The sequence below is a fragment of the Mobula hypostoma genome, chromosome 3, assembly GCF_963921235.1.
Source record: "Mobula hypostoma chromosome 3, sMobHyp1.1, whole genome shotgun sequence".
NCBI lineage: Eukaryota > Metazoa > Chordata > Chondrichthyes > Myliobatiformes > Myliobatidae > Mobula > Mobula hypostoma.
In genome coordinates, this window is record NC_086099.1 from 166735246 (window position 1) to 166763106 (window position 27861).

At 40.5% G+C, this 27861-nt stretch overlaps 1 protein-coding gene across 1 annotated transcript in view; it reads right to left on the reverse strand.

Moving 5' to 3' along the window:
* LOC134343598 (raftlin-like) overlaps window positions 1-25834 on the reverse strand; it is a 106495-nt gene extending 80661 nt beyond the window's left edge. The window contains exons 1-2 of the mRNA XM_063042362.1: window positions 25514-25834; window positions 20925-21083 (exon numbers count right to left, since the gene is read on the reverse strand). Of these exons, the coding sequence (XP_062898432.1) occupies window positions 20925-21072 (148 nt within the window). The 5' untranslated portion in view covers window positions 21073-21083; window positions 25514-25834. The remainder of the gene's footprint in view (window positions 1-20924; window positions 21084-25513) is intronic.
* Window positions 25835-27861: the final 2027 nt, after the last annotated feature.

A 27861-nucleotide genomic window follows, 5' to 3' on the forward strand; every position in this document is an offset into this window, starting at 1 on the left:
TTTTTGAACAAGGGGACAACATTCGCCTCCCTCCATCCTCCGGTACCATTCCTGTGGACAACAAGGACATAAAGATCCTAGCCAGAGGCTCAGCAATCTCTTCCCTCACCTCGTGGAGCAGCCTGGGGAATATTCTGTCAGACCCCGGGGACTTATCCATCCTGATGTATTTTAACAACCCTGACGCCTCCTCTCCCTTAATATCAACATGCTCCAGAATATCAACCTCACTCATATTGTCCTCACCATCATCAAGTTCCCTCTCATTGGTGAATACCGAAGAGAAGTATTCATTAAGGACCTCGCTCACTTTCACAGCCTCCAGGCACATCTTCCCACCTTTATCTCTAATCGGTCCTACCTTCACTCCTGTCATCCTTTTGTTCTTCACATAATTGAAGAATGCCTTGGGGTTTTCCTTTACCCTACTTGCCAAGGCCTTCTCATGCCCCCTTCTTGTTCTCCTTAGCCCCTTCTTAAGCTCCTTTCTTGCTACCCTATATTCCTCAATAGACCCATCTGATCCCTGCTTCCTAAACCTCATGTATGCTGCCTTCTTCCACCTGACTAGATTTTCCACCTCACTTGTCACCCATGGTTCCTTCACCCTACCATGTAGGAAGCTATGTCCTGCAAACCCTGCCAGTGTTGACATGCATCCAATATCGCCTCTAACCACGCTCAATTGATTCTTTGCTCTTGAAATAGGTCTCCGGAAGTCATACCTGGTTTTCTTGTATCACCAGACTTAAATGCCACAAATCTAGCCCTCAGCAGACGATGAACCTCCTGGTTCATCCATGGCTGTTGGTTTGGGAATGTGCAGCAAGTTTTCATAGGCACACACTCATCTGCACAGATTTTCATGGAGCGACTGGGCTTGTATACACTGGAATTTAGAAGGATGAGAGGGAATCTGATTGAAACATATAAGATTATTAAGGGATTGGATATGCTGGAGGCAGGAAGCATGTTTCCGCTGATGGGTGAGTCCAGATCCAGAGGCCACAGTTTAAGGGGTAGGCCATTTAGAACAGAGTTGAGGAAAAACTTTTTCACCCAGAGAGTTGTGGATATGTGGAATGCTCTGCTCCAGAAGGCAGTGGAGGCCAAGTCTCTGGATTTTTTCAAGAAAGAGATGGCTAGAGCTCTTAAAGATAGCGGAATCAAAGGTTATGGGGATAAGGCAGGAACTGGATACTGATTGTGGATGATCAGCCATGATCACAGTGAATGGCAGTGCTGGCTCGAGGGGCCGAATGGCCTACTCCTGCACCTATTGTCTATTATTTTCTAAGTCAGAGACAGCTGTGGTGTACTCATCCAGACTCGAAGATGAATCCCTAAATATTGTGCTGTCCTGTAAGCGGTCCTGTGCTTCCCTTGTCCACACCTTGGTCCTCACTACTGGTGATGCAGTCTTCAGTCTCTGCCTCTACTCAGGGAGTAGAGGTACAGCCAGGTGATCGGACTTTCCACCGTGTGAGTGTGGATTAGCACAATAGGCACTCTTGATGGTGGTGTAACAGTGGTCCAGTATGTTGTTTCCTCTGGTACATACAAGTGATTTGTTGATGATGATTATTTAGTGACTTTTTCAGGCTGGCCTGGTTAAAATTCTGCAAAATGATGGTGAAGGGATCCTCCATCATGATGGAGGTGAACATCACCTCCTTATTCCTCTATTGCAATATTTTTTTATTTTTATAACTTACAGGAATTTTTTATATTTTGCAATCTACTGCTGTCACAAAACAATGAATTTCACAACAGATGTCAGTGACAATAACACTGGTTCTCATTCTGATTCAGAACTGTAGGAGAGTGCATAAGAAATTACTGGAATGATTATTTGGAATGAGTAACTTCCTCTGCGTGGACAGGCCACAGAAATTCAGAGTAATTCAGAGGCTGAGGGGAACTCAGTTAGATAAATTTCTTATTGGAGGGGTTAATAATTTGAGACATCAAATGGAAGTGATGAGAGAATAAATAAAAAAGGAATGAGGAAAAACTTTTTCACAAAGTGAATGCTTAGGATCTGGAAGGTTCTGTCTGCAATAGTAAGGCCAATTCAATTATAGCTTTCTTAAGATATGTTTGCTTGCAACTGGCATACTGTGTCTAGCTCAACGCATGAGAATGGGAAAGTTGTGAAGGCTTTGGCGAAGGGGCAAGATATATTTACCAAACTAATGTCCAATGTATTCAGTTAACTAGATAGATTGGAAAAGCTGGGGTTGTAGCTCTTGGTCAAAAAGTGTTTATAAAGATATCTGATATTATTTAAAACAATGAAATGCATAAATGGGAAACACGAGGAAATCTGCCGATGCTGGAATTTCAAGCAACACACAGAAAAATGCTGGTGAACGCAGCAGGCCAGGCAGCATCTATAGGAAGAGGTGCAGTCAATGTTTCGGGCCGAGACCCTTTGTCAGGACTAACTGAAAGAAGAGGTAGTAAGAGATTTGAAAGTGGGAGGGGGAGGTCCGAAATGATAGGAGAAGACAGGACGGGGAGGGATGGAGCTAAGAGCTGGAAAGTTGATAAATGGAGTTGATTGCTAGAGAAATGATTCCCATTAAAGAAGAGGGAGAGAACCAGTGAACATAAAAACCCCACTTGGTGTTTGGTGCTCAGTTCTGGTCACCTCACTACAGGAAGGGTGCAGAGGAGATTTACAAGGATGTTGCCTGGATGGAGGGCATGCTTTATGAGAACAGGTTGGGTGAACTCGGCCTTTTCTCCCTGGAGCAACAGAGGATGAGAGGTGACCTGATAGAGGTGTACAAGATACTGAGAGGCATTGATCGTTTGGATAGTCAGAGGCTTTTCCCCAGGGCTGAAATGGCTAGCATGAGAGGCCACAGTTTTAAGGTGCTTTGAAGTAGGTACAGAGGAGATGTCAGGGGTAAGTGGTGGAGGCAGAAATGATGGGGTCTTTTAAGAGAATCCTATATGGCTACATGGAGCTTAGAAAAATAGAGGGCTATGGGTAAAGCCTAGATAGTTCTAAGGTAGGGACATGTTTGGCACAGTTTTGTGGGCCGAAGGGCTTGTATTGTGCTGTAGGTTTTCTATGTTTCTAAAAACAATGACTAACAAAAGTACAAAAAGTGGACACAAGGAATTATTTTATGCAGAAATAGATGGGGTTTGGAACACCTTGCCTGGAACTGCCAACAGCATCTCAGAAGTGTTTAGATCAGGGTTTCTTTGAACTAGGGTTCTGTAAGAAGTTGCTAAGGGTTCTGCAAGAGATCATGAATTAAAAAAAAGTAAATACTGTTTTTTGAACTTCGCACATGCGCAACAGTTGAGAAAGGCAGGTTTAGATGAACACTTGAGTTTCTTGGACATAGAGGATTATGGACCAAGTGCTGGATTAATACAGAATGGTGCCCACTGGTAGGCATAGAATAGTTAGAGAGTGGCCTATTTCCACGCTATATAATCCTATAATTATAATTGTAACATTGAAGCATATTGTAACATTCAATTATAATGAAGTGTGGCACGTGGCCAAGTGGTTAAGGCATTCGACTGGTGACCTGAAGGTCGTGAGTTTGAGCCCTAGCCGAGGTAGCGTGTTGTGTCCTTGAGCAAGGCACTTAACCGCACAGTGCTCTGCGACGACACTGGTGCCAAGCTGTATCGGCCCTTGCCCTTCCCTTGGACAACATCAGTGTCGTGGAGAGGGGAGACTTGCAGCATGGGCAGCTGCTGGTCTTCCATACAACCTTGCCCAGGTCTGCGCCCTGGAGAGTGAAGACTTTCCAGGTGCATTCGTTAACATTTAAAAAGGAGGTGGATAAATATTTGAAAAGAAAGGTGAAGTTGGGGGACTAGGTGGGTTGTCTTTATAGCCAAATAGCCTGTAAAGTAATCATACAGTGATTTTGCTCTCTAACTACTGTCCTGCAGGTTCAGACTACTGTGGTGAGGGAGGGGATTTCCCCTGAGGAGTGCAAACTGAAACAAGACCACAGTATCATTGACGGCTCAGCTGTATAAGGAAGGAGAGGGAAGGTCAAGGACATCTTAGAGTTCAGGAGTAAAATATATTTCTCTGATTGCAGGCATAATTATTGGAGACTAAATTGCCTCACTGAGCTCAGAGGTTGTAATTGACATTGGTATTAATGGCATTAGATAGAAAAAGGTTGAGGTTCTTCAGTCAGATGTTAGAGTGAGGAATGAAATTGCCAAGCAGGACATAATAGGATTAAACTTCAGATTACCCCTGGCACTCTGCAGAAACAGGAGAATAGTGCATGTGAATGGATAGCTGGAGAATCGGTGCAGGAGGGAGGGCTTTAGATTCCTGGGAGACTGGGACTGGATCTGGGGAAGGTGCCAGGGCTCGGGCGAACATTCTCATGGATAGGTTTGCTAGTGTCGTTTGGAAAGGTTTAAATTAGATTGGTGTGGGTACTGGAAACTGAGCAAAGATTCAGAAGAGCGTAAAGCAAAATAGAAAAATCGAAAGGAAAACATTGAGAGAATTTAGTAAGAAGAGAAAATCAAGGGTAGAAAATTGGCAAAATAGACTCTGACTCAGCTTAACGGTACACTGTAAAAGGTTAAGGAAGTAAGATAGTGAAATTGAGGGGCATTGATAGGCAAAGAGGTATAATCTAATGGTGACATCCCTTAAAGAGGGTAAGAATCTCCTAGCTTAATGCTTCTGGCTATAAAGCTTTCAAAGAAGGCAGAGATGGGATTACAAATGGAAGTGATGACATAATCAGTTAAAAGAAACAATGAGAGCTGGAAGGAGAGACAATGTGTCTCTTCTTAAATTAGGCTATATACATTGAATTAAACAGCCAAAAAGGGACATTTAAGCTTTTGGGAGTGTGATATACTTCCCACAATCCAAACATAATCAAAAGGCATGTGTAAGCAAATTATTAATATGCAAAAAGCATTAGGGCAATGGGAGATTTAAATAATCTTAGCAAGTTTGCAGGTGGCACAACCACGGTAGGCAGAGTCTCAAATAACTACAGGAAGGAGATAGAGAACCTAGTTGCATGGTGTCATGCAAATAACTTCTCACTCAATGTCAGCAAATCAAATGTGCTTGCCATTGACTTCAGAAAGTTTGGTGCACACGTTGCCATTTACATCACTAAGGTGGAGCTGGCTAACAGTTTCAAGTTCCTACAGGTAAACATCACCAGCAGCCTGCCTGGTCCAACCATGTAGATGTCTTGCCAAAAAAGGTTAAGGAAATTCAGTGTGTTCCCATTAATCCTCACCCAATGCACTATAAGAACCTGCCTAACTGGATACATCATGGCAACTGCTCTTCCTGATACTACAAGAATCAGCAGAGAGTTGTGAAAACAGCTCATCACATCACAGAAACCAGCTTCCCCTCCACAGACTTTGTCTATACTTCTTGTTGCCTCGGCAAAGCAACCAGAATAATCAAAGATTCCTCCTAGCCTGGAAGTTCCCCACACCTATATCAAGCAATAGATACAAAGGCCTGAACACGTACCACCAGGCTCGAGGACAACTTCTACCCTGTGACCGAACAGTTCTGTAGCACAATAAGATAAACTCTTCTCAGGGCCTTGCACATTATTGTCTGCCTACACTGTAGTTTCTTGGTAACTGTAGCATTTTATTTCAAATTCTGTAATTGTCTTCCTTGTAATACATCAGTGTACTGATGTGATGAAATAATCTTATGGATGGCTTACAAAATAAAGTTTTCCACTGTACCCTGGTACATATGACAATAACAAACCAACTTAACTTAATTGTCCATTACCTGGGATATATGTAGTATAAAAAGTGCAAAGGGGCATTGTGTTCAGAAAAATGTATAGTTATTATAGAGATTCATAAGATTACGAGGGACATAGATATGATAGAGAGACAGAGTCCATTCCCCAGGGCAGGGGTGTGTAGAACTGACAGAGACAGTTTTAAGGTGAGAAATTTAGAGGCAATCTGAACCTGTGTTTTACACAGAGAGGGTTGAACGAACTGCCAGAGAAGGAAGCAAATACAATGACAACATTAGAAAGGCATTTGGTCAGGTGCATGTATAACAAAGGCATAGGGGGGGCACAGTCCAAATACAGGCAAATGGGCTTAGTGCTGATAGGCGTCGTGGTTGGCATGAATGAGTTGGGGCAAAGGGTTTGTATCTGTGTTGCTCTGCTCCATGAGAACACGTCCAACAAGAGAGGGTGACTCTTTTAGGAAGTGGAAGTGGGTGGTGGATGAATTATTAGTGGGACAGCATTTTTGTGATGCTCATTATAATTTGGTTCTCTTTAGCATAAATAGAGAGAAGGACAATAATTAAATTATAGTGCGTAAATACTTTAAACGGGGTTAAGTTCAATCATATTCAACTGAGAAGTGATTTAATAAAAGTTACTGGAACCTGTTACTAAAGAGTCTCAATGCAATGAGAAGCAGCAGATTCAAGGCTGGGACTGACAAACAGATAATCTCTTGGAAAAGATAGACATCAAGATCAAAAGAGAGATAAAGGCACCTTGAGCTCAGTACACCCAGATACACAGAAGTGAGTGATTCAGAAAACTAAGGGAGGTTGGAAAAGGAAATCAGAAAGTAAAATCAAAGAAAAGGTAAAGAAGCTTCATAAGAATGTAGGATAAAAGAGTGGAATCTATGATATGCTAAAACTCAGAAATTAATCTGGGTTTAGAGGCAAAAGGTGTGGTGAGGTTTTTGATATTTTTGTCAAAGGAGGAGATGATACTGATATTATTGTGAAAGATCAGGAGCAAGAGATTTGTGGAATAAACATAATGTATTACGGGTTTGAATATCTTTGAAAATGGATAAGTCACCTGATTTGGATGCAGTGCATCCCAGATTGTTACAAATCAGCTAGTGCCACTTCAGTTGTCAGTAAATTATTGGAATCCATTTGAGGGGGCTGGATAACTTTCATTTTGAAAGTCATAAATTCATTTGAGACAGCTAGAAAGAACATGCTAAATGAAATTGGTACAAGACTGTCATTAGAATATTTTGAGGAAGTAACAAGAAGGTATGATGAGGGCAGTGCATTTGATGTAGACTTCATTTAATTTTAGCAACACACGTGGCCCTGAATAACAGTCTGATCAGGAAAGTACAAGCCAACGGGATCCAAGAGAATGTGGAAGATAGGATCCAGAAGTGGCTCTGTGCAGAAGGCAAACGGTTGTAGCTGACACATATTTTTGTGATTAGAAGAGAGGTTGTTACCATTGGGGCTCCTCAGAGCTCTGACATATAATAACAATTAAACCTAAATGTAGGTAGCATGATAAATACATTTGCATGTGAAACAAAAAATTGACAATGTGGTTGATAAGGATGAGAAAAACTTTAGAATTAAAAAAAGTATAGATGGTCCAGTCAGAGACTGTGAAAATGTTAAGCAAATGTATGGATTTCTAATCATTGTGTCTGTTGTTTTCTCTCATCTTTTGGACCCTCACTACATTTCTTGTGAAGGGTGAATTGCAGTAATTCACCCTTAATTCTTGCTTAATTCTAATAGGCAGCACAACTCATAAAAAGCTGAACCTTGAAAGTGTATTTAATTAAAAAGATTACACTAAGACAGAGATTTATCAATTCTAGCATTAGAAACTGTAGCAAATAAACCTTCTCTGTTGTCAATAATATTTTTCAAGAACTGTTATGTTTCAACCCTGCTGGAATGGGAAGAATGGTTAACAATTAAAAGTTTCAAACAACATTTAGAAACCTTAAATCAAACAATTTAGTGATTCAGATTTTCATCCTGCTAAGGGCTTTACTTATAATTATTGACAGCTCTTAAACACAAAACATAGAAGAGTACAGCACAGCAACAGGCCATTTGGCCCACAATGTTGTGCTGAACCAGCTAAAAAGCAAATCAAAAACACCCAAACACTAATCATGTCTATATCCCTTCATCTTCCCTACATCCATGTGCCTATCTAAACGTCTCTCAAAAGCCTCTGATGAATTTGCCTCTATCAGCATACCAGGCACTGCATTCCAGGCATCCAAGTAAGAAACTTACCTCTCACATCCCCTTGAGCCTATCCCTTCTCACCTTCAATGCATACCCTCTGGTATTAGACATTTCACCCTGGGAAGCAGATACTCTCTGTGACACTCCATATATGCCTCTCATAATCTTTTAAACCTCTATGGGATCTCCCCTCAGCCTCTAATTCTCCAAAGAAAACAACTCAAGTTATCCAGCCTCTCATGATAGCATGTGCCCTCTAAACCAGGCAGCATCCTGCTAAACTTCTTTTGCCCAGTCTCTGACGCCTCAACATAATTCCTATAGTGGGGCAACCAGGACTATACACAATACTCCAGATGCGGCCTAACCAGAGTTTTATAAAGTTGCAACATAACCTCCTGACTTTTGAACTCAATGCCTCGACTGATAAGAACACGCATTCTATAAGCTGCCTTCTTCACCACCTTATTAACCTGTGTAGCCACTTTCAAGGAGCTATGAACTTGGATCCCAAGATCTCTCTGTTCAGCAACTTTGTTAAGGATCTTGCCCTTAACGCTGTGCTGTCTCCTTGCATTTACCCCACCTCACATTTATTTGGGTTAAACTCCATCTGCCATTTCTCAGCCCATATCTGAAACTGATCTATATCGTGCTGTATTCTGTCAGTCTTCTACACTATCCAGAACTCCACCAGTCTTGGTGTCATCCACAAATTTACTAACCCACATTTTCATCCAGATTATTCATGTACATACTCTTCATGAAATAAAAAACATCTCGTGCAAGCTAAGTCATGAAGTATCATGAGCTCAACTGAAAACATTGCTTTATCTTGTACTGAGTCAGCAGTTCCAGTTATGTTATTTAAACAGGTCAGAAAAAAGCTACACTCATACAGTATGCTTCTGGTAATTACCCTGATCAATGCAAAGCAGCTCCAGATCACCAGGTTTCACAGCAGGAGACTTTAACATTCCTGTCATCCTATCCTGTTTTCCCACCTGTCTCACTGGATAATTTTCAGAAGATGTATCAGTTAGAGAGCAATCATGGCATATTAGTACCAAATCAGTGTGAAACATTTATTCACAAGGTTTGACCAAATATGTTGGCAGTTTTTGAGGTTATAATCAGCAGATTAGGTGCTTCTGGTGTATTTGAACATTCAAAATAAAAGACCTTCACTAAAGTGCCACGTAAGAGATAATTGAACAAGTTTAAAATGCACAATATTAGAGGTAATGTACTGGCACAGACTGACGATCGGTTAAGATAGAGATACAGGAAGTAAGAATAAATGGATCCTATTTTGGGTTGGGGATCTATGACTAGTGCGATGTTACAGGTTTGATGCAGGAATGCCAGCTGTTCACAATCAGTATCAATAATTTGGATAAAGGACCTCAGGGGCTATAGCCAGAGTAAATGAATGGGCAAGGGTATGGCAGAAGGAATATAATATTGAAATTACAATGTTGAAAATGGGAGACAAGTATCTATTTACCTTTGTCTTAAAAATATTCTCAGCTGTTACCCAAAAAAACATTCACAACCCTCTGAGAGAGAAGAAAAATAACCTTATCTTTGTTTTGAACCAAATATTTTTAAACAGTGATCTCTAGTTCCTAATCTGCCATATATAGATACATCTTCTGCACATCCAAGACTCAAGTATGTTCCAATTGAAGTGCCTTACTCTTCAGTTGATATAATCTTAGCCTGTCCATCCTGTCCTCATAAGACAAACACAGAGCCTTGGAGTTAGTAAGTTGTATAGCACAGAAACAGGTGCTTGGCCCTCAGTGTCAACACCAGCTGTCAAGTATATATTAATAATATTTCTAGTGTACGGTGCCCAACCTCTTTGCCATGTTTCATATGCTCTTCTAAATATTTTGACCTGAACATTAATTCTGTTCCTCTTTCCCCAGGTGCAGAATATTTTCATTTAGTACTTTTACTTCTTAGAAAATTATAAGGGTGCTTTCCTTCCTCAGGCTGTGAGTTATAGATTTTAACCTGCTCAATCCGGATATTAATCTGGCAAACCTTGCCTGAACTGCTTCCAAAGTATTAATAAATACCCGCTCTTAAACATACTTCAATTGTGGTCTCACTAACACCCTGTGTAACTGAAACATAATCTGCCTACTTCCGTATTCACTTCCCCTTGCAATAAACTATAACACTCTGTGAGATCCCTTAGACAGTTGTTCAGTAAATAACTAAATTTAATAGGTTTTCAGACACTAGATTAACAAGGAACAACGAGCATTGTATAGAATCGCAGACATGAGATAAAACAGTCAGGATCTTTTTGAATGCCTGAGTAGACTTGAGAATCAGAATCAGGTTTAATATCACCAACATTTGTTGTAAAATTTGTTAACTTAGCAGCAGCTGTACAATGCAATATATGATAATATAGGAAAAAAAGTAAATCAATTACAGTAAGTACATATGTATATTAAATAGTTAAATAAAAAATAGTGCAAAAACAGAAATATTATATAAAAAAAAGAGGTAGTGTTGATGGGTTCATTGTCCATTTAGGAATTAGAAGGCTCTCCACGGTACAACTGTAGAAGTTTTCGAGTGCCTTAGGCGACAAACCAAATCTCCTCAAACTCCTAATGAAGTTTAGCCGTTGTCTTGCCTTCTTTATAGCTGCATCAATATGTTGGGACCAGGTTAGATCCTCAGACATCTTGTCGCCCAGACACTTGAAATTGCTCACTCTCTCCACTTCTGATCCCTCTATGAGGATTGATTCATGTTTCCTCGTCCTACCCTTTCTGAAGACGACAATCAGCTCTTTGGTCTTACTGACTTTGAGTGCAGGGTTGTTGCGGCAACGCCACTCAACTAGCTGGTATATCTCGCTTTTGTATGCCCTCCCGTCTCCATCTGAGATTCTGCCAACAATAGTTTCTGCCAAGAGCCAGGATGGTCTCCTGCTCCAATATTTTATTTTATGAAAAATTAACTTTTTTAAAGTTAAGAAACTAATCTAAATCCATCTGAAAGTTTGCAGATGATACCATCAGTGAGCCAATCCTCAAATAATGATGCATCTTAGTGATCAGTAGCATATGTCATGACAATAACCTTTCTCTCAATGTCAGCAAAACAAGAGAGCAGGTCATTGACTTCAGGAAGTGGTTGTCAGGCTCGTGTTTACATCAACAAGGCTGAGACGGAGAGGGTTGAGAGCTTCAAGTTCCTTGGAGTGATTATCACAAATAGCCTGTCCGTAGTTCAGCCACATAGATATCAAGAAAGATCACCAACACCTCTACTTCCTCAGGAAGTTAAAACAATTTGCATGTCCCCGTTGACCCTCACCTTTTTGTTTTATTAATATACCACAGAAAGCATCTTTTCTGAATGTATAATGGCTCGGTATGGCAACTGCTCTGCCTATGATCGAAAGGAACTGGAGACAGTTGTGGTCACAGCTCAGAATACCATGGAAATCAGCCTGCCGTCCACGGACTCTGTCTATACTTCTTGCTGCCTCATTAAAGAAGCTAACATAATCAGACACCGTCCACACCAGACATTGTCTTTTCTCCCTTCTCTCATCAATCAGAACATTCAAAAGCCTGAAAGCACAGATCTCAAGGCTCAAGGGCAGCCTCTGCTCTGCTCTATAGTGAAAACTTTGGAATAATTTAATAAGAAGGAGTATCGACCTCACAAGCTACCTCATTGTGATCTTGCACCTTATTGTCTACGTGAGTTGCACTTTCTCTGCAACTGTGGCACTTTATTCTGTTGCCGCTGCAGTTTATTCTGCATTCTGTTATCCTTTTAGCTTGTACTACCTCAATACACTGTATAATGATTTGATCTGTGTCAACAGTCTGCAAGGCAAGCTTTTGACCATACCTCATATATATGACAGTAATAAATTAGCCTCAATTCCAATTCCAATGCTTAGGATTTCCTTGGCATAAGCAGGGATGTGCCAGCTGGTCATTACGTGTCTTACCATTAGAGGTTTAGCAATAGGTTGAGCATTTGGGTACTTATTAGCATCCAAGGTCAAAGGCATTAGGCACTGCTAACTTGGCCTTACAATTCAAACAATCCAGAGCACAAGGGCAGGAACAGGGCATGGTCTAGGGCAGGGGTAGCCAACCCTTTACATTCCATGCGTCAAGTTTTTTCACGCACGAGTTCAGATGCGCCACACAACTCTTGTACACCCATTCAATTCTTGTAAAATATGTTAATATAGAAGTCGTGCTTGAAAAAATTGACACGTGGAATGTAAAAGGTTGGCCACCCCTGGTCTAGGGGAATCGGAGAGGAGAGATCTCCAGGATTAGAAGGAGAGCTGTGGATCAGAAGAGGTGTTATGAAGGGTCAACTGTTGATGATCAATGATGTTGGGGCCTGTGATTGCTGATCAAGAGTCTGGACAGAGGTCCATAAATTAATGTCTTGGTTGAGAATCTAGGAGGACTGACTGGAAAATTTGTGGATGACACAAAAGTTGGTGGTGTTGTAAGTAACGAGAAAGTTTTTATAAGACTATAACAAAATATGTAGATCAGTTGGAGAAATTGGCAGAGGGTTAGCAAATGGAATTTAATCCTGATGTATACATCAAACAGGAGGGTACTAAGAGATACTGATGAACAGAGAGATCTTGGTGTTTACATCCACAGTTTCCTGAAAGTGGCAACTCAAATGGATAGGGTGGTGAAGAAGGTTGGGCCTATAATATAAGAATTGGTATATTATGTTACAACACTTCAGACTATTGGTTTAGCTGCTTGTTAAGTATTGCATGCAGTTCTGGTCACCACACCAGAAGGAGAATGGGTTTGTGCTAGAGTGAATACTGACAAGATTCACCAGAATATTGCCCTGACTGAGAATTTCAATTATGGGGAGAATTGAAATGAATTGACTTTATTTCTTACATTCTTCACATACATGAGGAGTAAAAATCTTTATTTTACACATCCGTCTGAATGTGCAATGTGCAATTTATAGTCATTTGTAATAAATAGTGTGTACAGTAAGATATACAACAGAACACTCAATATAGTTTAGAAATACAATTGTATTAATGTGAATTAATCAGTCTGATGGCCTGGTGGAAGAAGCTGTCCCGGAGCCTGTTGGTCCTGGCTTTAATGCTGTGGTACCGTTTACCGGATGGTAGCAGCTGGAACAATTTGTGCTTGGGGTGACTCGGGACTCCAATGATCCTTTGGGCTCTTTTTACACACCTGTCTTTGTAAATATCCTGAATAGTGGAAAGTTCACACCTATAGATGCGCTGGGCTGTCCGCACCACTCTCTGCATAGTCCTGCGATTGAGGGAAATACAGGTCCCGTACCAGGCAGTGATGTAGCCAGTCTGGGTGCTCTCAATTGTGCCCCTGTAAAAAGTCCTTAGGATATGGGGACTCATGCCAAACTTCTTCAGTCGTCTGAGGTGAAAGAGGTGCTGTTGTGCTTTTTAAACCACACAGCCAGTATGTACAGATTACGTGAGATCCTCATTGATGTGTATGTCAAGGAACTTAAAGCTGCTCACCCTCTCAACTCCAGATCCATTAATGTCAATAGGGGTTGGACTGTCTCCATTCCTCCTGTAATCCACAACCAGTTCCTTTGTTTTTGCAACATTGAGAGAGAGGTTCTTCTCTTGATACCACTGTGTCAGGGTGATGACTTCCTCTCTGTAGGCTGCCTCGTTATTATTTGAGATAAGGCCAATCAATGTAGTATCATCAGCAAATTTAATTAGCAGATTGGAGCTGTGGGTGGCGACACAGTCATGAGTATACAGAGAGTAAAGGAGGGGGCTTAGGACACAGCTCCGAAGGTCTCCTGTGTTGAAGGTCAGAGGGGCAGAGCTGAGGAACCAACCCTTACCACCTGCCAGCGATCTAACAGGAAGTCCAGGATTCAGATGCACAAGGCAGGGTGAAGGCTGACTTCTTGTCAAGCCTGAAGGGAATTATGGTGTTGAATGCTGAACTGTCGTCCAAGAGCACTATTCTCACATAAGCATCCTTCTTCTCCAGATGTGTAAGGACAGTGTGGCTATTGCGTCATCTGTCAATCGGTTGTGGCCGTAGGCGAATTCTAGGGGTCCAGTGTGGGTGGTAGCATGCTCTCAAAGTCCTTGACCAGCCTCTCAAAGCATTTGCTTATTATTGAGATAAGTGTGACAGGACACCAGTCGTTCATGCATGTTACCTTGGTCTTTTTTGGTACAGGAACAATGGTGGATAATTTGAAGCAGGAGGGCACTCTACGCTGGGAGAGGGAGAGATTAAAAATGTCTGCAAACACACCTGCCAGTTGTGCTGCACACATCCTGAGTACCCGCCCTGGGATGCCTTCTGGTCCCGCAGCCTTGCGACTGTCCACACATTGGAAACACCTGCATACTTCAGCCTCAGAGGTGACCAAGGTGCAGGTGGCTTCGGCACCTTTCCTCAGGGGCTCAGTGTTGGCAACATCGAGTCGAGCGTAAAAAAGATTTCGCTCATCTGGGAGAGAGGCAGCGATGTTGGCAGCACCAGTGTGCTTAGCTTTGAAGTCTGCGATGGTGTGCAGACTTTGCCATATTCTGCGTGTGTTGTTGGTGGAAATAGGAAAGGCTGGACTTGTTTTCCCTGGAGCAAAGCAGACTGAGGGGTGACCTGACAGAAATATATACAACTATGAATGGCACAGGTAGGGTAGGTACACAGAATCTTTCTTTTTCTACAGCCGAGATAGCAAAAACAGGGGAGCAACACACACAAAATGCTGGAGGAACTCAGCAGGTCAGGCAGCATCTATGGAGATGAATAAACAGTTGATGTTTTGGGCCAAGGCCCTTCATCAGGACTAGAAAGGAAGGGGGAAGATGCTAGAATAAGAAGGTGGGGATGGGAGGAGGATAGGTTAGAAGGTGATAGGTGAAGCCAGGTGGGTGGGGGATGGGGCATGAAGTAAGAAGCTGGGAGGTGAGAGGTGGATTAGTTAAAGGACTGGAGATGAAGGTAATTGATAGGAGAAGAGAGTGGGCCACAGGAGAAAGGGAAGGAAGAGGGGCACCAGGGGGAGGTGAGGAGAAGAGAAGAGGTAAGAGATGAGCCAGAGTGAGGAACTAAAGAAGAAGGAAGGGGAGGGGGAAAATTAACAGAAGTTGCAGAAATCATTGCTCATGTCATCAGGTTGTAGGTGCCCCAGACATAATATGAGGTGTTGCTGCTCCAACCTGAGAGTTGGCTCCATCATGGAAGTAGAGAAGGTCAGGGACTGACACATCAGAATGGGAATGAGATTTGGAATTAAAATGGTTGGCCACCAGGACATCCTGCTTTTTGTGGTTGGAGCAAAGGTGCTCAACAAAGCGGTCTCCAATCTACGAAAAGGTCCTAGCAGTGTAGAGGAGGCTACATTGGGAGCACCGGACACTGCAGATGGCATCAACAGATTCACAGCTGGAGTGTTGCTCACCTGGAAGGACTGCTTGGGGCCCTGAATGGAGGCGAGGGAGGAGGTGAATGGACAGCTGTAGCACTTCTGCCGCTTTCAGGGATAAGCGCCGGGAGGGAGATTAGTGTGGAGGGACGAATGGACAAGGGGGATCCCTGTGGAAAGTGGAGAGTGGGAGGGACAGAGGTAAAGATGTGGTCGGTGGTAGGATCCTGTTGAAGGTGGTGAAAAAAACAGGAGAGCATAGTTTTAAGGTGAAATTGAAGAGAATTATAGGAGTCCTTAGGAGGAAGATTTTTTAGACCTAGAGTGGTTAATACCTGTAATGTACTGCCATAGGAGGTGGTAAAGTCACTCTAAGAGGCATCTAAGCAGGCACTTACGTAAGCAAAGCACTGGAGGATCCATTCCTAATAAGGGCAAAAGGAATTGGTGCAGATTAGCATGGACAAGGCAGGCTGTATGGCTGTCTGACTCCATGACTCTAATTGTAGAGTGCAGTCAGCAGTAGTGGGGTGTTGAATTAGTGAATTAGGAAGTGCTCACTGGTGTGGAGTGGATGTTGAATGGTCAGTGGTTATCAGTTTGAGAGAGCTTGAGGCAAATGTGATAGGTATTAATGAGAGAAGAGTTGAAGAGTGTCATAAAGAGAACCAATAAGCAAGTAATTTAAAAGGGATTCATCAGAGTCAGGGATCAGCATTGTGTTGAGTTTGCTGAGTGAGTTCCTTCGTAAATAGCACAGCTGTAGAACCAGTCGCTGTGTTGTGGGTAACCAACAGTGGATGAGCCAAAGACCAAGGTGACCTTTCTTCCTGCCACACACAACGTGACGGTTACATTATGAATTGTGTCACGGTTTACACCTGCATAGGAGTAGCTCATCTGCTCAAGCACAGTTTGCAACTGGAAGTGCCCAGATTAATATTTAACCTGGCATAGTTGGACTCGGTAACCCATGTTTCAGTCTGAGAAGTTGCAATTTTCATTTGCCTGACTCTGGAATTAGTGGTTGCATAGCAGAAGTTCTAATCAAAAGGTGCTGTAGATCAGGCTTACTTAAACAATGAGCATAAAGTCAGGGAGTTGATTCAAACGTTAAGTGGATTGAAATGGAGCCAACAGAACTTTTCCCCCCAGAGTGTAGCAAATCAAATTAAGTTCCTTTTTCTCTTTCTCGTTACCCCCGATCCACTTGGCTCCCAGTACCCTATCCCTTTCCCTCCCACACCCTCTCCACCTGCCCATTATCCATACACTCCTCCCACTGGTTTCCCTACCCACCTCCCTCCCTTTATTCCATGCTCCACATTCTATCATCTTCAGTCCTTTGTCAATTCTTCTATAACCTCCCAGCTTGTGACATCATCCCCATTTTCCATTCTCCCTCACCTACCATCCCCTCTTGTGGATTCAACTGTCACTCACTAGTTCTCGCTCCACCCCTTCCCTGACTTTTACATACTGGCTACCTCCGCCCTTTCTCTCCAGACCTGAGGAAGGGTTTGGATCCAGAACATTGACTATCCATCTCCTTCTATAGATGCCGCCTGACCTCCAGCTCCTTAAGTCCATATGCAAGTATCAGCAGTCTCTTGTGTCTCCTGTTCAACTAAACTGTTTGAATTTTTTTTAATGATGTAGCAGAAGAAATTAATGAGGACAATGGAGTAGATGATGCCCATATGGATTTTCTGCATAACAGGCTGATTAACTAATCAAAATCAAAAATACATCTGCAGAAAATGGTGGTGAAGTAGCTTAGCAGAATAAAGGCTGAGGTAGAATATTGGCTCAATAGCGCACACATTAAAAATGTGCACAAACAAAGGGGCCTATGTATAACTAGGTCAAAATGTTTTAAAGCATCAAGGTGTTTTGCAAGAGTGGTTAATAAAGTGTGTAGGATCCTGAGCTTCATAAACAGGCACAAAGCACAAGTGCTGAGTGGTTAGGTTGAAACATTATAAAATATTGGTTAGACCACAACTAGAGTATTGCATCCAATTCTGTTCAACATAGTTAAGGAAGAACAAATTTAGTAAGGGTGCAGAAAAGATTTATAAGAATGTTTCTAGGGATGTAGAATTTCAGCTATGAAGTTAGGCTGGAGAACTGGGGTGATTCTTCTTGGAGCATAAAAGATTGAGAGGAATTTTGGTGTATATGTACCCAATTAGGTTTCGTTAGGGTAAAGGGGGAGCAATTCCCAGTAACAAATTGTTCAAGATCTGGAAACTGATGGGCAAATCACTGGAGGGATGAAGGAAAATTTTTACTCATTGATGAAGAGTTTATGATGTTGGACCCACTGCCTGTAGGGACAGTGGAAATAGAGAACTGGGATAGGCACACAAGGGAAAGCAGCTTGCAAGTGAAAAGAAAGAAGAGGAATGGGACTGAGCAAATTGAACTACCAGGAACCAACATTGTGCTAAAAAGCCTTATTCAAAAGGCACAGTGGGTTGTTCTTATGCTTCTGAATACTTTGATACCAAACTTGTTTTGATTTGGTTCTATCATTAGTTGCTCATGGATTAAGGTTGGAAGCACAACATGGGCACAGATGATTACATGTTGTCCTGCGTCCTGGACTTTCTGAAAATGGCAACTGCAGAATCCACCTGTCAGGCTGAGCTATGTTGGCTATGATGTGATAAACATATCCTGGATATTTGGTTTATCATCAGGGAGGATAAATAAAGTTTTTAGCAAACTTTTTTCCCTTCTATGAGATTTTCCCCATGGTATTTTTGATTATCAGTTATTTTAAGATTTAAACAAATAGAAACAGTCTGCTTTCTTAAGCTAGATACTGTGAAAGATTTTTGGTTATTTCATATTTTATGCTGTTGATAATATGAAGTGTCATGTAGTTACAGGATATTGTTATATTAGGAGTGGAATTAAAACGAAGGATCATTTCTTCCCTTATCTGGCAATGTTTTACCAAATTCATTCTAATCAATAGCGAAGTATTGATATTTGTCTGATGCAATTCTTGAAAAGGAATTGGACAGACATTTGAAAAGGATTGTATTATCTGACAGAACGATGGGATGGCAAGTGCTTTTACAATCTGAATGGATCAAAAAGAAATAATACATGCTAGTGTGACTGGGCATCAGCTCTCTTGTTCCTTAGATATTATCTTCATTCATTGATTCCAAGGTTTACGGGAGTGGGCTTGGGAAGTGTAGTGGCCAAGGAACCTGACAGTACAGGTTTCCAGAAACAAGTGCTGCTACATTAATTGCAGGAACTAATTTATGTGTTTGGAAACTGTAAATTAAGAGGTCGGTTGGCTTTTAGGAACAATGTTCCATCTAAGGTGTGTGCATGTGTGTGCATACACATCATTTGCACAGAGGAATTTAAACTGCCCACAAAAGGTTGTTACCCTCTACCTCATTGGCATGTTAAGTATATTTCACAATCATACGCAATCACATTTCCTTTTCCAGTTTCTGGTGCAGATAGTGTTGACAACATGGAGTTTGCGACAATTTATCTGCAGATTTTAGAAATGGCTTATTTATACTGTTTTTATTGAAGAAATTATTGATTCAGTATGTTGAATTCCAAAGAAGCGAAGGGTGTGAAGTCCAAAAGAACTGCTAGTTCACTTAAAGCAGAATGGCTTAATGAAACTGTAGAAACTGTTACACCAAATGCTCATGAGGTCAGAAATGTGCAGCTTCGAGAAAAATTTATGTAAAATACAGAAACTGGTGTTACCTGCATGTATTGTCACAATGCAAAAGTTGCTGGAGAATTTGCAAGTGGGAAGAAGTGGAGTGATATTTGAAAACTTGACTTTTTAAAGCATCATTTAGCAAGAAAACCACAAATGGACAACACGCAGAAACTCCGTCAAGAAAATCCTTCAATACCCACAACAGGCCTGCTACATACATTTTGTGAGAGTGCAGATGAATGAGAGCAAAAACAATCAAACCCATAGGAGATTAAATTTCTTATTGGAGGGGGACAACAATTGGTCTGGTACAAATAGACACTAGGGAGGTTAACTGGATCCAGAATCAGAATCGGATTGATTATCACTGACTTATATGACATGATATTTGTTGTTTTGTGGCAGCAGATTGTGCAATAACATATTATTAGTATAAATTACAGAAATAAGTATATATTCCAAAACAAGGTAGTATTCATGAGCTCATAGGCCATTCTAAAAGCTGATGACAGAGGGGAAGAAGCTGTTCTTGCATTGTTGAGTGTGACACTTCAGCATCCTACACCTGCTCCCTGATCATTGTAAAGAAAAGAGGGCATGCTCGGAATGGTGAGAGTCCTTTGTCAAGGATACCACCTTCTGGAGACAATATCTTTTGAAGATGTCCTCAGTGGTGGGGAGGTAGAACATGTGAAGGAAGTGGGCAAAGATTGTGGTGCATTTGATAATGCTATGCTTTGATTAGAAGAGCCTATGGGACAAATTTGTGGATAGATTAGTGGCAGCTAAGGATGGACTTGAGAAAGACAGAGAATTTAGTAAGACAGTGAAATGGAGAGATTCTCAGTAAGTTCAGGAGAAGGCTATCATATACCTTGGGACTATAATAACATGGAGGGATAAACAGTTCTGCTAACTTTGGGGAGGGAAAATACACAGCTGAGGGAATATTCCTACTCCCTCTGGCCCAAAGGCAGTGCTCGGAGTGAGTAGATCTGTGGCATCAAACCATTCTTGCCTTACTATAGTGGTGAAGCTGACAAAGGAAACTAACTCACAACATTATAAGTTGAAATATCCTTCAGTGCTCAGGTGTGCACATTCATGCACATCTTTAAATGACACAAGCCAGTCAAGCACCTGAAGTGGCTTCATTTGTTGGAAGGTTAAAGTAAAGCTGCTAGAGCTGCTACCTCATAGCTTCGGTGAGCCAGGTTCAAAGCTGACCACTGTTGCTGCCAGCATGAAGTCTGGATGTTCTCACTCAAACCATGCAGGTACTCCAGTCTTCTCCAACATCCCAAAAATTTTTGTGTTGGTGAGTTAGTTGTCCACTGTAAATTCGCCCTAACGTGTGTAGATGAGGGTAGAATCTGGGAGAGTTGATGAGAGTGCAAAGAGGATAAAATGGATTAGGATTAGTGTAATGATGGACGGTTTATGTTGAGTGGGGACTTGTTAGGCCATAGGACCTGTTTCTTTGCTGTATTTCCTTATGACTCCAAGACTAAGACCAATGGGTGACCACCTGAAAGGTAATATTAGGCACATTGAGAGATGGCTACATGTTACATTGACAGTGAGATAATCACTTTACTGTTCCAGTTTAGATTTTTACAATTTTACAGATGAGTCAAGAGAATACTTTTTGAGTGTTACTCAATTAAGAATACCTCTTCAAAGTGAATGTAATTAGATTTGGGATCACAATTCACAGCTTTGCTTTGTAATATTAAGAACATGAGTACCACTTACCACCCTCTGCTGCTATAGTGAAATCCAGAAGCTTATATTCATAGGCTATGTCCACTTTTGTTTCCACTTGCGGTCTTTTAAGTGTTGAATAGATTTTGCCAGGGCTGTTTTCATCGGATTTTTCCAGCTTTGGTAAGCCGCAGCCCATTTTTTCAGTTGCTAATATAAAATAGAAGTGTACAGGGAGTGATAGAATTAACAGCACAGCACCAACAAATGACACCCTCAGATATCCCTGAGAAACTTAATAAATCTTAATCAAATAAACATGCTGCTAACTGTATGAATTCTATTTATTACAGATGTCACATTTGTTTTCTTTAAACCTTATCCTTAACAAAGCAGCTGGCAACATGGAAATATTTACAAGCATTAACTATACAATGATTCCATTATGAAACATTTTCCACATTTGATTTTCTCTTAAACTGCCAGCATGGTTTAATTGTGCATCACTTGTACAAGAGTAAAATAAATCTGAAGTCATATAATATAACCGAAACACAATCAAACCAGTTGACCTTCATTCTTTACTGCTACGAAATATTTAAAATGGTATTCCTTTCTTAACCTCGGACCTCTTAAATCACAAACCAGAAAGTTGATCTGGTTCTTTGTTATTATTTTTGATATTCATCTGTAAACACCCAATAAATCTTTTTGTCAAGAAAAGGTTACAACTTTTGACAATCCAGTGAATTCTGTTTAATCGGTCCATCGGTTAATTAGGGCAGCCACTTATTTGGGACAACTCTTAAGGAACAAAAACTAATTGAAAAGGTAGCTGTGATTCCTTTCCTTTATTTGGGACATTGTGCCACTTATTGGGACAGAAAACTGTTGCTGAACAGTTTCCAACTAGTGTTAGTCGCATGAACTAGTGTGCCCATAAGACAGTACACTGTGCTCAGAGCGAAGTTTTTAAATAGCATCAGTTGTGTGTGCCTGTGTTCAAAAAGCAGTGATTTTTGTCACTGATAGTTGGTGGGAAATAGCAGTAAGACAATTTAGAATTGTTTTGCTCACTGCGGGTTCAATCATCCAAGCTTGGAGAAATGGCTGGGAGTGAAAATGAAATGATTTCACTACTTCAGCAAGTTAGAAACTACAAAGAATTTAAAGGTATCACCAATCATCTTGGATGTTACAATAAAAATGAAGATTTGCAGGATGCAATCGTTGAAAGCATTGTATGAAGGCAGTCCATTAACTGCATTAGGTGTCTGCACTACTTTTGTTCATGTACAAGCAATCAAAAAGAATACGGCAGCATGTTGGTTGTTCGTCGTATCTGACAATGACAGTGAACCTCCATGAGAGAGCTTTAAAGTGGAAAAGCCGTCACACAGGAACAGTTCCACTCTCTCAACCTCGGAAGTCTGGGTCCAGTGGTACGAGTGGTCATCATAGCCTTCACTCTCCACAAAGTGTTGCAGGACCAGTTTCTTAGCCGTTGGATCGCACTATTGATCTCATTCACCTAGTCCACTGGAGCTGACTTCACATACTAGGACAAGCATGTCCCTGTTTCAACGGGACATGCAACCCACTGGCTACCCTCAACTTGTTTGGCCCTCCTATTGAAGCGGTGTACTGGAGTGTGGCCGCTGTCACCTGCAAACAGCTACTTAGAGCCAGGGGTGAGGGCTGAGTGTCCAGCAGGGACCAAAAGTGAGTGAGTTACTCCAGAATGATCATGACAAGCCCCTTCACCAGAGGTGCTGCCTCTATCTGGACTCGCCATACACGTCAGCGTAAACTGAATGAATTCCTCTATCAATAACTATTAGGAACTAATGTACAGTTTTATAGTATTGTAGTAGGAATGGTAGTGTCCTAATTTGTTCCATATTTCATTTAAATACATAATTTGTTACTCAGTTAAATGGTAATTTGTCTTTTTTTTATACTTTTTTAACTAATTCCATGAAACTTCAGTTAATTAGGGTAACTTAATTGGGCCGAGATGTACTGGTCCCAATGTATCCCAATTAACTGGAATCCACTGTACTGAATTTTTAACATAAAATCATAGATTGCTAAGTTAACCCAATATTCTCTTACATGTGCTGATGTTTCCAGCATTTCAGTTTTTGTTGTCAACAGTACTTTCACTTTAACAGAGATTCTATGGTATGTATCCTGAATAAATAATAAATAGATATAATTAAAACTGTACTGAAGAGGTTTTCTTCATTTAAAAATAGAACAATATTTTAACTCTTAAAGGGTTGAAATACTTTGGATAAAATTAATGCAAAATCTGAAAACTCTGATTAACCCATTGATTTTTGCAAGTCAAGATTTATAATTAATCTGTAACACTAACTTTGTTTCTCTCTGCATTGATGCTGCCTGACCACTTGAGAATTTCCAGCATTTTGTTTTTATGTCTGTCCTCCAGGATCTGCAATATTTTGCCTAATTTACTTACAATTGCATTCACATCGCAATTATGGCTTAGAGAAATTTAAATTGTTTAAAGAAGATAATAAAACTATACTTTGTTGTGAGAAAGTCAGCTAGGATAAACTACAACATTTTACATTGATTGCTTTTTATGTTTTTTTGACAAACTTTTTATCTCAGTGATAGAATCAAATAAATATTATTCAAATGCAATATCACATCACATATTTTACATATAATCCAGTAAGGATGGGTGGAAACTGGCTGTGATTCTAAATGTCAGTGACTGATTCCTCAACCTCTTGCTACAGTTTACTCCAGAATGATTTGTGGGTTAAAGTATTATGCTATTAAGACTGACTGCATAAGAGTTCCTTGAGTTACCTTTATTTGAGAAGGTGAGGATGTAATCTGATTGAGGTGATTAAAATAGTGTTATTCATTGTGATGGATTTACATAAACTATTTGTTCTCATGATAAACTGGGGGATCCAGATCATGCAGAAATGAAGTCAGGACGTACTTTCACACAATGGGGAATGAGCATCCCAAAATATATTCCAATAAAGCCAATCGCATAGAAAGGCAGAATTGAGGTTAAGGGTTAAATGAAGGTATGAGGATTCAACAACTTTAATCACTCACTGGCATGCTAAAGCACTCCTCCTCCTACAGTAATATAAACTTATCTAAAAGGTTTCTGACAGAAATTTAAGTCACGGTGGAGATCCTCAATTAGCATTAGAGAAATACGATCCTGTTGGCTATGCATTTGTCACAAATTGGGAAAATGAGAATCCTGTGCACCTTTCCAACAGGTTAGTAACTTGAAGGAGTAGTTCTTGCCTAGGAAATATGGTTAAATTGTGCCCTTATGTCTATGTTATTTTTAAGGTAGTATATGTTGGGAAGAATTCAGCAGCTTCAATAGCAAGAGACTGAGTACTGACTTCATTCACAGTCAGCCTGTGCTATTCCAGAATATCTCTGATTGATGACTAATGTGCAGTTTGACTCTGTTATCATTTCTAAACCCTTCTCCTAAATCATAGCACATGTTTATCATTTTAAAACCACTCTTTCTTTTCTTAAGCTTAACTTATAAGGAAGTTCAGCTTTGTAATTTTACTCACAATTTCCATATTCTGCTGCCAATTAGGTCAGTTATATTTATGGGTTTAATTGGAATATGTTAGCAGTTTTTTCATTTTATTTACAAACTTGGTTTTACTGAATTTGTTTATATACTTCTTAAGAAGAAATGTACTGTCACTCAAATAACTAAAACATCATATAAAAGAAGGTACTGCAGATATTTTTAAGTTGCCTGTGTGGTAGAACCCTTACCACCAAATACATAACGGATAGAGTAATGCTCTTCTTGGGCTCTGTTATCAGCTATATTTGCAGTTTTGTTAACAACTGCCAGCTGATTTTTTTTCTGAGAGTTCTCTACAAGACTCTGTCAGCATGTAAAGACTGGCCTCATGTACAATGACTTTTTAACAGAGAACCCTACAGCATTGTTACACAAAAATTCTTAAAGATTATTAACCATGCTGTACTCTTCAAATAATTTTAAGGTGTAAGAAAATGACTAATAAAACTTAAAATATCTGCTGAAAATCAAGGATGTCAACCCGGGAATTCATTTTAATTAAATAAGGTGCAAATAATTATGTAGTCAATAGTTGTCAAAAGAATTGTACCCTTTATTACTATATAATTATTTATGAAGACTGTTTAACTATTTGAAGGAAGGCTGGTGCTGTTTATATTTAATATACAATGATGCAACAAATACAAATCTGTATTTGCATTTTAATTATAGAAAAGATCACTCTTTCTCCATCTATCATGAGAACCAGCAAAATTTAATACAGCAACCCCTGATTGTTTTTAACACATTTATAAATGATTTTGGTCAACAGATAGTTAAAAAGAGCACTCTCAGCAGATTCGTAGCTGCATAGTAACATGCTTCCTGTGATAGTTAAATGAAGCAAACAAATTAAGAAAGGGAAAAAAATTCTAAAGATCAAATAAAATGCTGTTTATTGTGTCAAAGCTTCAACTCCTCCACTTCAGCATTAGCACCTAAACTGAGAGCACAGAGTGCAACTAACATTAATCCATCAACACATGCATTCATGCACACAAATAATTATTGAATAATTTACCTGAGGAATGCTTGCACGAAAATTATCTCAAGCAAGCCAGCAGTCTTTTCAAGAATTGCCGGTGATCAAAATGCCACCACAATTAAAGATACTCTCATTTCGGGAGTGGAAGTTCCTGACCCTGAAGGAAACTTAGATCAGCTTTACAAGCAAGAAATAACTCGAAAAGGCAGAGTGCAACAAAGCACTATTCCAAACAGCATAAGAGGTGACCAGACTGGTCTGATTCTTATACCAATTTTACAATTGAAGCATTTTGGTCTAAAATTATCCGTTAACTTCCTTTTTGCTGCTGAAAACGTCATGCATCAAAAATTTTAATCTTCAGTGCTGCGTGTTCAGTGAAACCACATCCTGTAACAGTTCACTGTTTTATGTTTTTACCCCTTCTCCTTTACTGCTCCAATCATAACAGCGTGAAGGCGACACGCATACCAGTCACAGTCCCATAAAGATCCCTGAAATAAGGGACTTGATAGTGAGGTGAAAGACAGAACATCGGCCAAGAATGAATTACAAACGTCTAACTCGCTGAAGTGGGTGTGAGCTCCAGTTCAGCAGCCAGATGGGGCAGCCAGCATGCTGACTTCACTCTTCAATGAAATTCATATTTTAAGACCCAGAACAATCCCCTAAGGCTGAACTCCTTTCGTCCGATCTGCGGAAGAGACTGTTAAAGAGGCAACCCACTCCTGGAGCAATCTGTGACTAACTGAAGTTGTGTTTAAATAAAACAATGGGAAGATCTGTTTGCTTCAAATAGAAATGCCACATGAGATTCAATAATCTGGTTGGTGTCAAAGTGAGGAATGTTGAGGGTTAACAGTCCCGAAACCCTTTAATTGCACACGGAGGCAGAAAATATGCTGCGTCTTTTTTAAACAGAAAATGGAAAAAACACTCTCTCCCAAATTCTGACATGCTCCCAGTCATGATCAGCTAAGCATAGATTAGTGCACAGTCGTACCGTGCAAAGCTAGGGCTCTGCCATCATCAGGAGGTGATAGCCACACAGGGGGCATTCATCACAGCTCAAGATGTTGTGCATCGACCCCAGAGGGGAAGAATGTTATTCAGCAGGGGTGCAAGCAGCAGATCCACTGAAAAAACAGGGAACTTGAGAGAGCTGGGAGAAATGAGTGCTGGTGGGGTGCAAAACAATCTCTAGTAGGATCTTCCAAACCGAACCACCCTGCTCCCTCTAGCTGCACATTTATGTAATTTCAAAGAAATTCACACAGTTTTGCAGGCAGCCTCCAACATTCCAATTGTTCAGTTATTTTTTACCAAAAAAATTAGCTGTAGAATGTGAACAGGAGAAATTATTTCTGTAAGGGGACCTGATGGTCATCAAATGCTTATGCAGCCAGCTCAGTGTGTTTCTGAGGAGTGTTTTGCCATCATTATCAGTAAGACTACAGCATACATTTAAGGTGGAACAACCACAATAGAGCCTAATCTCCCACTGCCATTGGGTCAAGACTTTACTCTGTGAACAGCACAGGAACAAACTGTTTGGCCCACTATGTCTGCATTCACCATGAAGTCATTCTAAACTAAATTCACCTGCCTGCACCTGGCTTGTATCCCCCTGTTCCCCACCTGTCCAAATACCTCTTAAACATTTTCATCATATCTGAATTTCCAGCAACAGTTTTCAGGCACCTATCACTCTGTGTAAAACCTTGGCCTACACATTTCCTTCAAGCTTTATGAGGCTTGGAATTTTACATTTCCAACCTGAGAACAAAGGCTCAATTTATGCAACCTATATTTCTCATAATTTTATATACTTCTATCAGTTTGCTACTCGGCCTCTGATATTCCAGAGAACAAAATCCAAGTTTGACCAACTTCTCCTCACGTCTAATATGCTCAAAACCTGACAGCATCCTGATGAATCTCCTCTGCATTTTCTCCAAACCTTCCAACATCTTTCATTTAATATGGTGACCAGAAATGTGTAGAATATGCTAACCAAAGTTTTATTCAGCTGCGGCATGACTGCCCATTATTTATATTCAGTGCTCTGATCGATAAAGGCAATCATCTAGTACCACTTCTTTACCACCTTATCCACTTGCAATGCCACTATCAGAGAGCTGGGGATTTCCACCCAAAGATCCCTCTGTATACTATCGTTCTTGATGGTTCTGCCATTTACTCTATACCTTACTCTATCATTTGACCTCATAAAATGCAACAGCTCATATTTGTCTGAATTAAATTCTACTTTCCATTTCTCCACTCAAATTCCAAATCGTTTAAAGGATACAGGATAATTTACATCCTGCTGAATCCTTTCACAATATATCTTGGTCTCCACAACTCCATCTACATTTGTGTCA